The sequence below is a fragment of the Hyperoodon ampullatus genome (assembly GCF_949752795.1).
Source record: "Hyperoodon ampullatus genome assembly, chromosome: 2".
NCBI lineage: Eukaryota > Metazoa > Chordata > Mammalia > Artiodactyla > Ziphiidae > Hyperoodon > Hyperoodon ampullatus.
The window spans coordinates 182,711,788-182,729,600 of NC_136915.1; the positions used below are offsets into that span (position 1 = coordinate 182,711,788).

Genomic DNA, 17,813 nt, shown 5'->3' on the forward strand with positions numbered 1-17,813 from the left:
AAGCATTAATAAAGGTGGATTTGCAAGTCATTTGTCATTTTTATTCAGCTGTGACATTTATTCATCCTATCCAGTTTGTAAGTAATTAGACCATTTTCCCGAATTCAATATTGTACACTGTTAAACAGTAATGTCTTGCAACTTACATCTTTCCCATCTTTGAAATTTCCTGAAGCTTTTCACACTTTAACGTGGCATTATTTTGAAACTACCTGTCCCAGTAGAAAATATGAAAACCTTACTAAGGGGGCAGGATACGAATACATATGAATACTTATCATAAGTGTTTTCTTCCTTTCTTGAGATCTTTAGAGGAAAGCAGTAATTTCTAAAGGGAAAAAAACCCCCACAAAATTTATTTTTTTAATTATAAATAGTTTAATGATGTTATGAAAAAAAGGATAAAATAATAGCTGCCCCACAGTTTTTTTCTTAGTCTTTTCCTCCTCTTGGCAATACAAATTAAGTAAATTAAATTATTATTCCTTTTTGCTTACTTGTAAACCATTTGTGCCTGATAAATAGATACATAATTGTTTTGAAGACCATAAACTTCACTGAAATATGTTAGAACCTCAGGGCTAAGAGTAAGCTTGACTACCTTGATAATAAACCTAAATTCTTGTTAAAAACACCTATGTCTACCCAAAGTTATGTTATAAACGTTGCCTTTGGTAATGAAATGAAATGAAAACACTTTTTAAAAAAATAACGTTTTGACAAGCCTATCCATCTTTGAGAAGCATTGAATGGCTTAGAATAATCTGCTAGCATTTATTGTAAGCCTATTATGTTTCATATTGCTAAGTGCTTTTTTACATTTAACTTACTTTAAGTTCTTGTTTGATTCTTACTACAACCCTATGAGATCTCCCCCTCTTTTTTTTTCCAGATGATGAAACCCAGACTAATAAAGTTGAAGTAACTTCCCCAGTGTTACAAAACAGTAGAAATCTAATTGTTCTGTCTGACTTTAGAACCCAAGTTCTTAATCTGTAGCTATTTGATTTCTGTATTAAGAATAAAGTTGTGTATCACATCAAAAATAAAATAACCCCATTTTTCTATTATAATGTTGTCTAATTGGAATTAAGATCTAGGGTAGTCAGTTTCAAGTGACTCCCTTTCTTTTCTTATGCTTATACCTGACCTGTGAACTTCTACTATAACTCTCAATGAAAGTACTAATATATTTGTGCTTTGAATTCTGCTTGTTTTTTTAAAAAAATAATTTTTATTAAATCCTCAATAGAAATAAACAGGTGACTTTGGTTTTCCAAATGCTTTAAATTTTTAACTCCCTCATAATTCTAAATACAGCCATTTCCCATAAAATCATTTTCAATGGAAGTTTAAGGGTTTTTTTAGTTTGTGTTTAAAAACATTTGTAGTAAGAGATTTTGGCAACCAGAAATCTTCTGTAAAGGGAAAAAGTTTACAGCAGTTGTGACGACCCTCTTAGAAGCTAGTAGTTTTTCTAAGAATCGTGGAGAAGACTAACGAATCTCAGATCATATTCAAAATGTTATTTGTGTCTTATTTTTAAAACCATCTGCTTTTCTGTTTTTGCTTTTTTTGAGTTTTTTTTTTGTTTTTTTGTCTCCATATACATCTCTTTATTATTCCTTTTTTAAAAAAATACAAAATACTGTTGATTCACACCAAGGGCACATTTCAAACTGAATTTTAAATTGATTGTTACTTCATGGTTACACTCAAGGATGTTCCTAGAAGTCAGACTTACTATGAATAGTATTCTGTTTTAAAAATACCTTGCTTGTAGAGGTTCAGTGTAGTTTCTCTGTAAACTCTGTAGTGTTGTCACTTTTCATTTAAAATCAACTTTTTCACAACTATTTCTTAATGAACTTAATCAGATTAATTTCATTTAGTCACATCTGTTCATGATTGTTTCCCCTTTTGCACTCCATAGAAATCATGAAATTAAGCTCATTATATACCATTATCAGCTGCAAAGAACGAGTTCTATAATTTTATACCTTTTAATTCCTGGCAGGAGATTAAAGTTTATTTTTCCTTAATATGGAAAGGGTAGTAACTTAACTGGATTTCCCTACAGTTTTTGCCAAAGGATTAACCAGTATATTATTGTTTTTCACATTTTTAAATTTGTTCTGAAACATAACATTTTATGTTATTATTGATGGAAGTTCTTGTTATAGTATTAAAAAAATTTTTCTTAAGTGAAACCGTGGTGTAGAATAAAAAGTTTTCTTTATAGATTATATAGATGATTGCCAGATAAAATACAGGATCCCCAATTCAATTTGAATTTTAGATAAATAATTATTTTTTAGTATAAGTAGGACCCATTTCGTATTTGGTCGTATACTAAAACTTTTGTACAAGTACTATATATTTATATTAAAAATGAATCATCTAAAATTCAGATTTAATTACCATCTTGTATTTTTTAAATCTTAATCTGACAACTTGGTTTATTTGGATGATAAAACTGAATCTCTGGGGGATTTCTTGTATTTGCACAGGTGATGATGAGCAGAGCGACTGGTTTTATGAAAAGGAATCAGGGGGAGCTTGTGGCATCACTGGAGTCATTCCCTGGTGGGAAAAGGAAGATCCTACTGATCTAGACAAAAATTTACCAGATCCTGTCTTTGAAAGTATCCTAACTGGTTCTTTCCCCCTTATGTCACATCCGGGAAGAAGAGGTCAGTAGCACTGCCTGACTGGTGGATACAAGGGACTTATAGTCAGTCTAGGAAGAGTCGTTGAAAGAGGAGGTGCTAAATGGAAAGACTCTAGACACAAGATGCTATGAGGAAACATGGTGACCAGCAATTCAGCTCCCACTGAATTCTCATGCTTTCAATTTATTAGGAAGGTTGACTTGCTTTCTTGCTAGGCCCATGGTAAAAACGTTGAAATTATAGAAAGATAAATTGGGAGGAAAGAAAAACCCTGGATAATACTCTAATGCTTAAACAATTGGTTGTCATGTGCTGGCTGCATTAAAACCCTACTAGGCGTTGGTTCGGATCTTTTAAGTGTGAATTTTGCGTCTTCCCCACTACTGTTCAATATATTTCCCCCTCCAACTGACTTTGAATTTTGAATTGATAGGATCTTATTCCATGCTCCAATGATCATAGACCCTTCTTCAATTGAGGACTTTGATTTTCCAGGTTTCCAAGCCAGACTCAGTCGCCTTCATGGAATGCCTTCCAAGAATATTAAAAAATCAGGAGGGACCCCAACTTCAATGGTAGGCATGCTTTCTTGTTTACTTCTCATGTTTGGAAATGTATCCATTTCTATGGAATAAAAAGCCACATCCTCATCCTTTATTCATATTCTAATGTTATACTTAAAAATAATCCATTTTTTTGTAGGCTACAAACTGGACCAGTGAGATTCCCCTATAAACCAAATCTTCTAATGCTAATAAATTAGTTACGTTTTGAACATCTGGGGAATGACATTCGAGGGAACCTGGCTCCTGTCCTCTTCCCCTGGAGGAATATCATTGAAGTGAGAGCCTCTTTGATGAAAAGATGGGGCTGTTTTTGCTGGAGGACTGGTATTCTTCCTTTAGTCAGAAGTGAACCTGATGGGGGAGGCTTTTAGGGATCTAGGTTGGCCCAGGGTGGGTAGAAACTACTGTAAATTTTATATATTTTTCTCTTTTATGATTTTTCTTACATTGAAACCATTTATGTATCACTTGCTTTGCCAAAATGCTAACAAAAGCTAGAGAATTAAAAACTTCCAGGTCTCACATCAGTATTCCTTAATGTTTATATTGTGACTGGATAAGAACTCATTTTTACATATCTGACTGTTGTAAATTTAAAAACATGATGCATTGACATTTATGGTTCATTTTTAGAGAAATCTTATATAGCCAACATTATTTAAAATATTTGCATTTTACTCAGGGTATTTTAACAAGGGCTAAGATGAGTAATAGGTAAGGTTGATAATCTGCTAGAGTTTGTATTTTGTTCAAGTTTGCTTTCTACTTGGATTATCTGCTCTGTATTGCAAACCCATTGTATTTTATAGTACAGTTTTTATTGTACTTGGAAAAATCTTAGTTTTAAACTAGTCACGGTGATAACTAGTCTGTGCTAGTGGAATCATTTCCTCTTATCTTTTAAATTATCTTCTCTGTTTGATACCTGAAACCGTCAAAATGATCATTCTTGCTTAGAGCGTATTGATATCTTGTGAAAGCTGGTATTTCAACAAATACTGTATGACTGAATCATGTTGTCATGTTTAAAAGTGAGAGCTGCTTACACATCCTTAGAATGGCAAATGTGTGTGTCACTGTGAGTGTCAAAAATACTTGCATGAGCTCATTTTCACCAAGCAGAAGGGAAAATGTAGCATTTCTATTGATGGTATAATTTAGACACTACACTACATTCAGCCCAGTTCTTCAAAATGGTTATATTAAAATGATTAATATTTTTATTAAGTTCCAATAATCGATGAAAATTGTGATTTAATACATGTATTTTTATATTATTGTATGGATTAATTGTTAATTCAGCATTTAATGGCTAATTTAAATATGATGATTGGAAAAGAAACTTAAAGTTGACATTTTCTTTACCTAAAGTTACAATCTGAAAGATTCCAGCAAATGTATTAATTAGGAATGTGTGACATCTTTTAGATTGCTTGTCTAAACTGGAGAGATTAAAAGTGGTAAAGTGCAACTTTTAGTCTCTTTACCTTTGCATATTTAAAGTGATATTTTAGAGGAACAATAATATGGTATTCGGTCATTGTAAGTAAGCTTTTCTGTGCTATGTCCTTTGGAGTGAAACGTCTTGATTTTTTTTCTGAATTTACATAAATGTTTTTATTTTATTTTGTATAACGACTGTCTTTTAGATCTGAATAAGTCACTTTAAAACCTTGGCCTATGAACTTTGCCTTACCAATCATAAATCTAGATGAATGCTATCTAGCTCTTGTTTCAGTTTTACCTATTTTTATTTTTGGTTCACTGCTTGCTTGAGCATAGCTGGGATTTGTAGCCCATTTTCTAGGCTTATTGCAGTCTCACTGTGGTATTTTATAGAAGCTATTACAACTGATAGGCTAGCTTCATGGTATTGATGATACATGGCTTAACCATAGTAAAAGCTGCCTTCCCTCTCTCAATTGTAAAAAGGTGATTAAGTTTCTCTTGATGGAGATATACTATATATGGTGTTTATCATGGAACTAGTGCACTAGGCCACAAACTGTTTTCCTGGTCCACGTTTTTTGTATTCAAAATTTTGCTGAAGACAATGGGCTCCTTCAGGTTTTCTTTCTTGCCATTCTGAATTGTCCTTGTTTAGAGTTTTAAGTACTGTAATCTTCTTTTTTTTTTTCAATAAAATATTTGACTTGGGCAAGAAAGGTAAGAGTTCCAATTTGTGCTGATATTTTTAAATTCCTATGCTAAGTTTTTTGTTGTTGTTGCTTGTACTGTCCCTATTACATATAACAATCTAGTCTTAAAAATCGTAATCTCATGGAACAGTCATCTTTAAACAGTAGCTCTGACATCCAGTAGTAAGAAATGAAACTTAATTCCTTAGACTTTCACGTTGGAAAGCCAGATTGCTTTTAAGAGAGATGAGTTTCCTGAGCAAAGTCAGACACATGTAGCTGCAACCCATTAAATGGAATGACAGCATAGGGTTTCTTTTTAAACAGATGGGTGATGACTACAAAAAATAATGATGTTCTTTGAAGGAAATGACAGAAGGAGAATCTTTTACTGAAATATTAATGTAAACATTTTTGGAGAAAAACTTTCAATCAGAGTTTTCATTATTCACCATAGTAATATTCTGTAAAGTCGCTGGCAACACTGAATTAGAGAATGCTGAACCATTGCTCCTAAGAGAAACGCAGGGTTATGTTCCTGTGAGCCTTTGGTTGTGACATTTTCATCATTCGATCAATGCATAGCCTTGTTTTATGTATGTTTGCGTTTAAAAACACCTTATTTAACATATATTGTGGATCCATTCACATTGAACTCATGACCAACAGCGTTATAGCTCGTGCCTGAACAAAGCTTATCTAATACGTGTGTTTTCTCTGTAAGGCACAGCACAGCATTCTTTGTGCTTTAGCAGCAGCAAACAACACTGCAGCCTTATGCCTGTGGACCATTTAACACAGCGAATCACCAAAGAAAGCGCGAAAAGGTGGAAAACATAAATAGACCACAAAAAGGACACTTGTTTACGGTATTAAGAGCTGAAAACAAGAAAGCAGTGTTGCCTTGTTTGACTTCAGTAGGGCATGCACATGTGCCTCAGGTAACTCAAGTCTTTCATTGCTTTTCTCACGTCTGTGAATGACCATGAAAGCACTATGAGTATTGATTTGGGGGTTACAAATAAATTTTAGTGGATATGCAAATTTGCATATGTAGGACCTACAAGTTGGAGTGAGGATCGACTGCAGTTAGTTTTGTAGAAGAACAAAGTGGTATTGTAGAAAATTTACAGATTTTGAAGTCAGACGTTGGTGAAACCCCACTCTGATTCTTCTTTTTACTTGTAATTACAATTTGAACCTCATTTTCTCTTTCTGGTAAATAGAGACAGTGATTACTTTGCAGAAGTGTTGTCAGGATTAAATGAGATTGTGTTTCCATAATGGGTCCAGCACCACCTTTGTCACATAATGTATATTAAATAAGTGATGGTCACACATATTATTAGATATATTAAACACAGAAGCTCATGATGTAAAGAACAGTTGTATCATGGGTCAAAGTGCAGAATTTTAGACTTTAAAACTTATCTATTCATATTTTATATATAATATCCCTTCATGTTTAATATTTAAAGTGCTTTTGATTGCAGCCTTTTATGTTTCTTTTGTACCTCATTCATATTTGAGCTGGCCCTTGTGTTTAATATGGTCTGTGAAGAATAATTTTGAATGAATTTTAAATTGACAGACACTGCATTGAATCTCAAAACCTAACTGCAAACTAAAAATCCTGTTCTAAATTTCTCCTCTCCACCCCACCTACCCCAACTGCCGCAATTATTAAGCTGTTTATTTGTAGAAAGACCGGCACTGTTTAGGAGGTTTTGGTCCGGAGTTATTTGATTCTTAAAAGTAATTTTGGGGCTTCCCTGGTGGCACAGTGGTTGAGAGTCCCCCTGCCGATGCAGGGGACACGGGTTCGTGCCCCGGTCCGGGAAGATCCCACATGGTGCGGAGTGGCTAGGCCTGTGACCCATGGCCGCTGAGCCTGAGCGTCCAGAGCCTGTGCTCCGCAATGGGAGAGGCCACAACAGTGAGAGGCCCGCGTACCGCAAAAAAAAAAAAAAAAAGTAATTTTGTCCATGTACATGAGGGAGAATCCAGACATATTCCTGAGAATTTAATGTTAAGAGGAATTAACTATTGCTGTCCTTCTGTTAGAATAAGGCACTAGGTTATTGGAGCCCAACTAACCAGCCCTTATATTCACCTCTTTTAGGATAATTAAGGAAATAATAATTATGGGGCCATTATCCAGGAGATTCAGCCTGAATCTCTTGTATTTCCAGAATTTGTGCATCAGGTACAATTCAGAATGATAATCTTCAGAATAATGAACCGTCCCAGAATCAGTTTTGGGATACTGTACTGGCAAAGTGAATCTGACTAACCTGACTTAAGCATAGCATTTAAGTTAGCTGAGATGTGCTACCCCTAAGCATCCTAATTAATCAGTGTGTTCTGTGGATGAGAGATCTTGATCTTCTTTTTTTTGAAATGGATGGTCTTGCCACAGGGTTACATTTATCTAAATTAGCATTCCAATTGAGTAGTCTGTTGAAAGATCAGGAAATAAATGGCTCCATTTAAAATATAGTACCTGAAGTCCAACATAAATATTACATAAAGAATTGTACATAAGGGTTATAGGGTTCTATCTTGAGATTTTATAATTGTTTCAGTCCAGTTTTTTTGTGTGGTTGGAATGAGAAAAAGTATAATGGTGATGGTGGTGGTGGTTATTCTAGCAAAGAAAATGAATCTGATTTTATTGACTTTTTATTTAATACATGTTTATCAAATTTAAATATTTGAAAAAAATGTGAACATCAATCCTTAATCTAAATTGTCATGCTATACAATAAGCATATTGTTTGTATTCAACAATGCACTAACTTATATCTGTTCAGACTCTTGAGTCAATTCGTTCTGTAAGAGAAAAGGAATATTATAATTTTTTTCCTTTTTATGAAGTCATAGAAGACGGGATTTCATGAGTGGCATATTGATAATGATACTATAATGATTTACTCTGTATGTCTTACTCAACTGTTGTTTTATTGTTTCTTAGGATACTAGAGTAGAAATATTTAGTCCGATTTATAGCCTTTTACAACAGAAGGCCCATTTTAAGTGGATTTGGTTTAAATAAGGGAACTACATAAACTTTTCTTTTAGCCTAGTCTAAGATAAAGGAGAAACTTTAATAACAGAAAACAGACCTAAAATGATTTTTTAATATATTCCCAGCATATGTCCTCAACTGTAATTTGACCATGTGCTAACTAGTTATCTAATATTTTTCAATGGAATTCAACAACTAAATGCTTAATTATAATCTCTGTGAATTGATATTCATTTGTATCCTTTAAACATTTTTGGATACTTTGCAGAATACAAAAAGAATACATATTTAGATTTTTTTATATTCTAAATATACATTGTATCATGTATATTCTAATCTGTTACTATGTATGTTAATAATTTAGTTCTTAATCTTATCTCAAAGTCAACATGAGGTCCAGATTTCACACTAGAAACTGATATTTTTTTCTTTGAATTTATTTTGAGATAAAGTAGATATTATATCATTGAAAAGTACTGCTTAATAGATTTATAATAAATATTTCTTTTACAGAAGACATTTTAACAGTGTCTCTTCTTTGATTTAAAATTCTGTATTTCAGTGTGATTATTCACAACTTTATATTTCATGTCATATAAATTTAATATCCATAATTGATATTTGAATATATGAATCTAACAATTTTTTATTCTGTCCCATTAAAAACAGTATCTGTATTAATAATGATATTTAGTTTTATTATATTACACTTTACTAAAAGTAGAACATAATATATACAAATTCAGATAGTACAGGTATATAATAATACATTCATTCATTCAGCAGGTATTTGAATGCTTATTCTGTTCTCCATATTGAGTCTTAAAAATCCTTTAGGAAAAATTATATAAACATATGTTCAATCTTGGTATTTTAATACTGTCAAATTTGGCCACACATACTTTTTTCTCCATCTATTTAAACTACTTATGCTTGCTTCTCTGATAACAGTACTAGAATTGCTTTGGCTTCATATATTGTTTTTCGGTTTGTGATGTTTCAGAAATCTGGAACCTGGCAAAGCGAACGTTAGCAATGAATGCAAGCAGTTATTACGATGCTTACTATATGTCAGATACTTTTCTAAGTGCTATTTATATATTCTGATTCATTTAATCCTAAGAACATCCCTGTAATGTAGGTTAATGTTTACAACTTACACATTTAACTTCTCTTTTTCCATTAGTAAACCAGAATTAATGCAGTCTGGACGTTTATTCTTTTGCTACTGATAAATAAAAAATAAATTCTCATCATGAAAAAATCTTCCTTCCTACAAAATGCTGTTGGAAGTATGAGTTATTTTGAAATCCTTGCATCATTCTTTGCTGTCTTGAATAGTGAGCACAGTCAAGGTGTGTGCCATAATAAAAATAATCATTAAAATGTTTTACTGCTTCCATGAGGTTAATCACTGTGGACCCACATGCAACTTTCTGATCCTTTTCTTTGTTTCTCAGGTAGTTTTCGATATCTTCTTCTTGATCTCTAGCATTAGCCAGTTCAGGTCTGCTTCCTTGCTCTCTGTTTCATCTTGTTCTCCCTGCTTTGCCCTCTGTGGTTCCTCATTGTTGCTCCAGTCTTGTATAACGTGCCTGGCCTCTGTCACATTTCTACTTCAGTTCAACTGTGATTATATCCTCTGTATTTCTCTTATTCCTTTCCTCCCCTTTCTAATGGAACTTGGCAAAATTCTGGGTAGACTTCACACAGGAGGAAGATCTTTTAGCTGGGACTGCAAGTTTGAGTTGGAGCTCACTAACTCATTGGGAATGGAGTTGGCAGACAGAAAAACATGAACGGGCAAGGCTTAAGTTTGAAACAGCGTGGAATATTCGGGAAACTGAATCCAGTGTTGCTGAAATATAAGGTATGCTTGTGTTGAGTATACAGTAGACAGGGTTTGGTTGGCAAGGTAGGCAGGAGTTATATCATTTCAGACTTTTGTGGTCCGCGGGAATGCATGTGAACTGATGTAATATCTGGGGGGTCAAGTGGATCAGATTTGTCTTTTGAAAGATCACATGGACAGTGCTATAGAGCGTACATTGGGTGGTTACAAGTTAAGACTATATCAGGAGTCTAAAGCTCTCTAGCTGTTCCCCTAGGAGGTGGGATCCACAGTCGACTGAACCCTTTATTTTACCAGATCTAATTTCCTGATCAACCTTTGGGTAGCATCCATTCATTCAACAAGTATTTATTGAGCCTCTACTATGTGCTAGATACTGCTCTAGGTCTCGGGGATTACAATGGTGAATAAAGCAGACAAGGTTCCCTGGAGCTTATATTTTAGTAAGTAAAAATAAACTTGGTTGGGGAGGAGGGTGAGGACGTAAAAATGGCCATGGAGAAAATTAAACAGGGTAATGTAATAGTGAACTACAGAATATGAAGGTGATTGGAGAGAATATGATTTGCAGGCTGGAATAATGTTCAGCCTTGGTCTATCTAGTGCCTTTTTTCTCATTGCTTTTATTAACAATGTGGGGAAAGAAACAAGAGTGTGCATTACTCACACCTGTTCATTCAGGAAGTTGGGTTATGTCCTAGACATCTCTCCTGATTCCAGACCAGGTTGACCACAGCTTTTAAATGTCCACAAAACGTGGGCCTGCAAATGGCAAAAGGACACTTTTATTTGTAAAGTACAGTATTACTTCTGGAGCTTTTGAATGTTTTGTTTTGTTCTTTATTTAAAGAAAGTTTGCAGGTGCCAAATATTTATATACTACTCTGGTTTTCTGCTTTAGATTAAATCATAATGTATGTTCAGAAATGTAATATTTTAATATTCTAATAGTTTTTCTCATGCTTTAATGGTTACTTAAGTATTATGCAGGGTAACCAGTCTTTTGATTACATTTTTAAAGATCATGAAATGCCATGCTTTCTTTTCATTTTTTTCACATTGGTACTTGCATACAAATTCTTAGGTCATTCACTTTATTAGTAAAGAAATGGCTTGTTTTAAGATTGATTTTTTTTTCTTTTTTTTTTTGAAGAAATGATCTATGGACTTTTTAATGAATCTCCTTAAAAACATTGGATTGCAAACGTTTGTGGTTTTAAAAAATACTTCTTATAAAGATTATGATGCTTATCATTTAAATATTTTTATTCTCTGTTGTATCCTAAGAAACATTTGCAGGGAGCGTGCAGGTTCAGTCCCTGGTCTGGGAACTAAGATCCGGCAAGCCACGCAGCACGATCAAAAAAGAAAAAAAAAGAAACCTTTGCAATATGTTCTAAAGTGCTCTTTTTAGAAATTAAGACTGCTGGTTGGTAACTATTTGACTCCATAAATGTAGACTGAAGACCCATTTCCTCGTTGCCTTTTTTTTTTTTTTTTTTTGAGGTATGGCATGATTTTTATTTAGAAATATCTTATATAAAGATAGGTGCATAGGTGATATAAATGTATAGTTTACAGAATAACAGAAAAACAAATGCCCGTATTCTCATCACCCACCTTCAGAAACAGAAGATTCTAATTCCTCTGTGTATCTCAACCCTCTGACATTAAAAATTTCCACATGCGTATGTATTCCTAAATCCTGTTTTGGTTCTTTATGTAAGTAGAATCACATTGATTGTCCTTTTGTGAGATTTTTTTTTTTATTGAAGTATAGTTGATTTACAATATTGTGTTAGTTTCAGATGTATAGCAAAGTGATTCAGTTATGAATGTTCATTTTTTCAGATTATTTTCCATGATAGGTTATTACAAGATATTGAATATAGTTCCCTGTGCAACAGTAAATCCTTGTTGCTTATCTATTTTATGTATAGTAGTTTATATCTGTTAATCCCAAACTCCTAATTTATCCTTTCCCCCTCCTTTTCCCCTTGGTAACCATAAGTTTGTTTTCTATGTCTCCGAGTCTGTTTTTGTTTTGTATGTAGATTCATTTGTGTTATTTTTAAGATTCCATTCCTTGTTGCTCTTTAAAATTATGTTGACATTGCCAGAGTTCCCAATATTTTTCTTGGTTTCTTTTTTTTAATCAAAATCAGGGAAACAAATGCTGCAAACACTTCACTTTCTTCAAAGCTTCCACTCTGGTTTTCTGTCTTTTATGTTGTTGATAGAATTATTCTGATGGTCTATAAAACTCAGTTTTCTAATTTGCCTTCAGATATGTCAGGTATCTAATATCAGAAAAGTTCAAAATCAATGATGGGTAGAACACTTCCAAATAAGATTTAACAGGTGCTTTCTATATTGAAGTCACCTGCAAATCCTCCAACTGAAGGTCAATTTGAACAACTGAGAATTCACAAAGAAGTCTTATAAATAAAAGGGGTTTCCTGTAGTATAGTCTAAAAATGCTTCTTTAAAAACTACATAATCCTGAAAATAAAGTTATTACTTAGATTTCATCTCATCCCATTTCATTTATATATATCTTTGATAGATTCTTTTAATTTTCTGATCCACAAATATGTTTTAAAGGAGTATTTTATATCATTTGTTGGATGAATAAATAAGTATCTGTGACCTCTGACTCAGAAACTTGATGTCTTGCTTAATTGTGTTTTCAGCCATAGATTTCTTGGTTCAGCTGTATGCACATGTAATGGTGGCTTGTGATCTCTTCCTTGTGGGAAGTGAGATATGTCTTTGTCCCCCAGCACCTTGCAGTTTGGCTAGTAAAAATTAATTGGGAAAGGGAGAGAGAGAAGAGAGCTAATGTTTGCTAAGGGACGTGCTGATCCTGACTAGTTTTTCATTCTTCATTTAAAGTTTTAGTTGTATGTGTTATCTCTGCCTTCCTCCACTCTTTTCACACCTAGACTCGTCTGAATATCATTTCTTTCCTTGTTTGTCATATTAACCCTTTCTTTCCAAATTTCATCTATTGCTGCCCTAGTGTAGTTACTCCTAACCTTACTTTTTTTGTTTGTTTGTTTGTTTGGTTTGTTTTTTTGTTTTGTTTTGTTTTGTTTTGCGGTACACGGGTCTCTCACTGCTGTGGCCTCTCCCATTGCGGAGCACAGGCTCCAGACGCGCAGGCTCAGCAGCCATGGCTCACGGGCCCAGCCGCTCCATGGCATGTGGGATCTTCCCGGACCCGGGCACGAACCCGTGTCCCCTGCATCGGCAGGCGGACTCTCAACCACTGTGCCACCAGGGAAGCTCTAACCTTACATTTTGATAGTACATTAGTGTCCTCCCTGGTCTCTCTTCCTTCCGGTTTTCCTCCCTCTAATCCGTATCACATGTAACTCCAAGGAAACATTTTTAAAACATGCTTATACCCTAGTCAAAAAATAGTTTTCACTCCTCTATCATCAAATTCAGGTTTGTTCCTTCTGACCTTCACTGCTTACCTGTGACCTATATACAACACTTCACTCCTTTCCAGATGGTCTTAGGTTCACAGCGTCCCCACCCCTCCATCAACCTTCCCTTACTCGGTCATATTCATTCCTTCTCTACATTGGCTCACAACAGTGCACCCCTCTTCGTACTGGTAGATTCATATCCTTCAAGGAACAGTTCAGGCTCCATACCTTTTTGTCAAAGCTTCCCCAACTCCTCACCCTTCAGAGGTCACTGCATCATCTGAAATGCCATTGCATCTGCTGTCTCTGCCATTCTTTCATTCATTAATGGGTGACCTTTCTATTTTATACTCTTACTCGTCTTCTTATGTTTGCATTGTGTCCGCAAGTACATGTAGCACCCGAGTGACAGGGGTCCAGCTCCTGGCCCATAGTATGTGTTTAATAATTTTTAAAATGTTGATAGGGATTTACTGGGTATTACCTTATGCTTTTTAGGGAGTTTTCCACCACTAGTTACATGGCCAGTACAACCTTAAGTAACATCCTTTCCTACAGATATTAGTATCTAGGTTCATTGTTTTTATTTTTTAAATTTTTTTTTTCCGGTACGCGGGCCTCTCACTGTTGTGGCCTCTCCCGTTGCGGAGCACAGGCTCCCGACGCACAGGCTCAGCGGCCATGGCTCACGGGCCCAGCCACTCCACGGCATGTGGGATCTTCCTGGGCCGGGGCACGAACCCATGTCCCCTGCATCAGCAGACGGACTCTCAACCACTGCGCCACCAGGGAAGCCCTATTTTTTAATTTTTTAATTTTTATTTTTTAAAAATTTTTTGACCATGCCGCATGGCTTGTGGGATCTTAGTTCTCTGACCAGGGATTGAACCCAGGCCCTTGGCAGTGAAAGCACAGAGTTCTAACCGCTGGACCACCACAGAATTCCCTCTTCATTGTTCTTAATTTGTCCTTTTATGTACTTAGTGATGTGATGCAGATAAGTTTCCATTTGAGAGAGTACTAAAAACATGCTTGGATGCCCAGTGTACAGATGCTCACCTTTTGGTTGGGGAATTCTTAAATGTTGCTATCCATAGGGATTTTCCTTTGAAATAACCCCCTAATAAGTAATCTCCTGCTTCAAGGCGTGTGGAGTTGGGAGTGGACTAGTGTTTTGACTCCACTCACCAACATTCTGATTGCAAAGCAGAGGACAGGGAGCACTCAGTCTGCAGACTTTCACTGAACTCTCTTAATTTTAGTAAAGGTATATCATGTGGTCCATAGGTATGGCCCCTTTCTAGTTTAACAGTGTCTTATACACTGTTTGTGCTTCTGCTAGGAGATAGGGAAGGGGTGGTAACATTGTATGACTGTGTGGCCAAGGATTGGGATTAGGGATCAATTTAAAAAAATAAATTTTCCAGCAATTCCCTGTTGAAGAGGTGTCTGGCGCCTCCAATTTCTGAACCTTTCTGGAGTCTGCTGCTTCAGTCAACTTACTTTTTATCGCCCCCTCTACCTGCCCCTTTGCTAGAGAAAGCTGAGCTGTCAGCCACACATCCATTTCGTTTTCTTCTGTGATTTTGTTGACTTTGCTTGTCTGGTGGTATCTTCTTTCCTATCTGCTTTGTCCTTGTGGAGTTATTCTTTACTGCCATTTTAAGAATAAGTTTTATTCTTTACTGTCATTTTAGTGGGGTTTTGAGAGGGAGCTACATTGTGTGATTAGTGGGTTACGTTTACCGGGAAGTGCTAGCTAGTGTTCTTTTCTTTTGATTTTCTTTCTTTCTTTTTTTTTTTTTTTTAAGTAATAGATTCACAGCTTTTAAGAGATAAATAGGACAAAAGGTATCCAGTGGAAAGTCTTTGTCCCACATCCAGTTCTTCCTATACCCATCTGTGCACATACAGCATCGATTAATCTGAACCTTGGTTTTTAAACTTTAAAAAAAAGTCTGAGAGATTATAAATTATGCCTATTTTTTATTCATTTGTTTGGCTGCATACTATTTCGTTTTAGTATATTATTAAATAATTCTATCAGCTTTTGTTTTATGTAACCAATATTAAAGGACAGAAATATTTGGTTACTATTAATTATATTAGCTAACATTTATTGAGTTGTTATTTGCCAGGTAGTGCTCTAATCTCTCTATGTATGTTAATTCATTTAATGCTCAAAAAAAGCCTACTGAGGTAAATATTATTCTCCTCTCCATTTTATAAGCCAGGAACAGGGACAAATGGCTTAAATGACTTATTCAAGGTCACAGCTTGTAATCAGTAGTGTCAGGACTTAAACTCTCTGGCCCTATGACCCACTCCCCAAAGTCTTAGCCTTCATGCTATACTACTTCCCCTTCAAGGGTAAAAATATTTCCAATGAATTTTTAATTTGTAAAAAATTGATAGGCCTAGTGGCCCACTGAAATAAAATACATCTTAGTTATATAGTTTGGTCGATTTAATGAATATATTGGGTAAATAATTACTCTGTGTTTGATCAAGTTGAATCTACTGAATTGGATATATCTTTTATTTTTCAGTGTAATAGTTTTTCATCATTACATTACGTTGTAAATATGCTGTCCATCCCTCCTGTCAGCTCTTCTGTTTTCACCTCATATGTTTTCTCTCCTTTCCTGTATTATCTGTTGATTTAACTTATTAGGTCCTTGCTGATATTTAAATCTTTTCTTTCTCAAATTTATGAAAAGGTAAATTTTTTTGTTACCTATCAGTTAGGTTTCTCCATATCCAAAAAGGTTAGTGACAGCAATAAATATTAAAATAGCATTAAATATTTTGTAAAGGCCATCTTTATAGACTCCACCATCCTGTGGTATAAGTATTACTGTAATTTCCATTGTGTGGACTCAGTGATTTTCAAAGAATTAGCTTCATTGTGAACGATCAGAGCCAGGTCTTCTGAACTCCAATCCTTTTGCATATGAAAATTTTCAGAAGTTATTCTCTTTTCTGTATTTTAGCTGGAGCTATAGCGATTTAGCTTTTTAGAATGTTAGCTTTTGAAAATACCATGAGACTTGACATTTAAATTTCTTGTCAACTTGTGAAAGTGATCCATTTCAAAATTTGATTGGGTTCTCATTTTGAGGAAAGATTTACAAATTTTTATTGTTGAATTCTTAAGTTGTTGCAAATTGTATTGAAGTAAATAATTCATGCTATGAATTTGGCATTAGCTTTCTTCATATTTATTAACATCACAACTTTTCCCTAATCCTACTTCCTCATTTAGCCTCTTAAAGCACTAGTACAGGCCCAATCTTTGGAATTGTCTGTTTATAGGAAAAACCAGTTAAACTAACTCTTTCTTTGATTGATCATAATCTCAGAGTCATCCTGTTTCTTCAGCAAATTGTTACATGTGTCGTATATATTACTAACACATTTTTAACACATTATTGTATATGTTGATCATATGATTGTTCTTGAAATGCCTTTGCTTTCCATTGTGATGTTACTTAGAGGTGCTGGCTGTCCAGCTGACTGGATGAATTTTCTTTCCTCCTATTTTTCCCAATGTATCACCCCCAGCTCTGCAGTGTAGCACTATGAAGCCAAGAAGGGCAAGGCAGACACTTTATATATGAAAAAAGGGCCTTTACAAACACACACATACACATATTTTCTTTTTACATTATCTTATTTCTGGTAGGTGGTTTCATTTAGACACTTTGATTTCATTTAGACACTTTGAGGACATACACTTATTTTCATAACAATCATAATCATGAACTGTTAAAAGTGAATTAAGACATGAATATGCATGAAGAAATTAGATGTTCCTACTATGAATATATGGCATCAATGTGTCTTGAGTGAATTACAGACTTTACTCATTTCTGGGCCATTTGTTTTATATATAGATTAAATATAGATAATTACTCATTGGACAAGTTACTTTATTACTTTGATGTATCTCAGAGTACCACATGCAGTTATAGTGTGATCATTGTAATAATTTGGATTCATTAATAAGCAAAATTAACATTTCATATAAATTAAAATTTAAAAATTGGAATTTGATTTTGTTTAAAGTCGGTGTTACTTCCAGTGGTTATTTTGATTTCGTAACAGAATTGTACTTTTT

The 17,813-nt window shown here is 34.5% G+C and overlaps 1 protein-coding gene across 4 annotated transcripts in view; it reads left to right on the top strand.

The window, feature by feature from the left end:
- Nucleotides 1-17,813, top strand: part of GPATCH2 (G-patch domain containing 2) — a gene marked incomplete at both ends in the record, with an annotated part of 164,426 nt that overhangs the window by 16,307 nt on the left and 130,306 nt on the right. For 3 of the 4 annotated variants that reach the window (XM_079696876.1, XM_079696877.1, XM_079696878.1), the window contains 2 exons: nt 2,511-2,693; nt 3,168-3,247. In XM_079696876.1, coding sequence (XP_079553002.1) covers nt 2,511-2,693; nt 3,168-3,247 — 263 coding nt within the window. Of the gene's footprint in view, nt 1-2,510; nt 2,694-3,167; nt 3,248-3,374; nt 3,408-17,813 lie in introns of those variants that run through there. The other variant, XM_079696879.1, reaches the window with a different exon arrangement.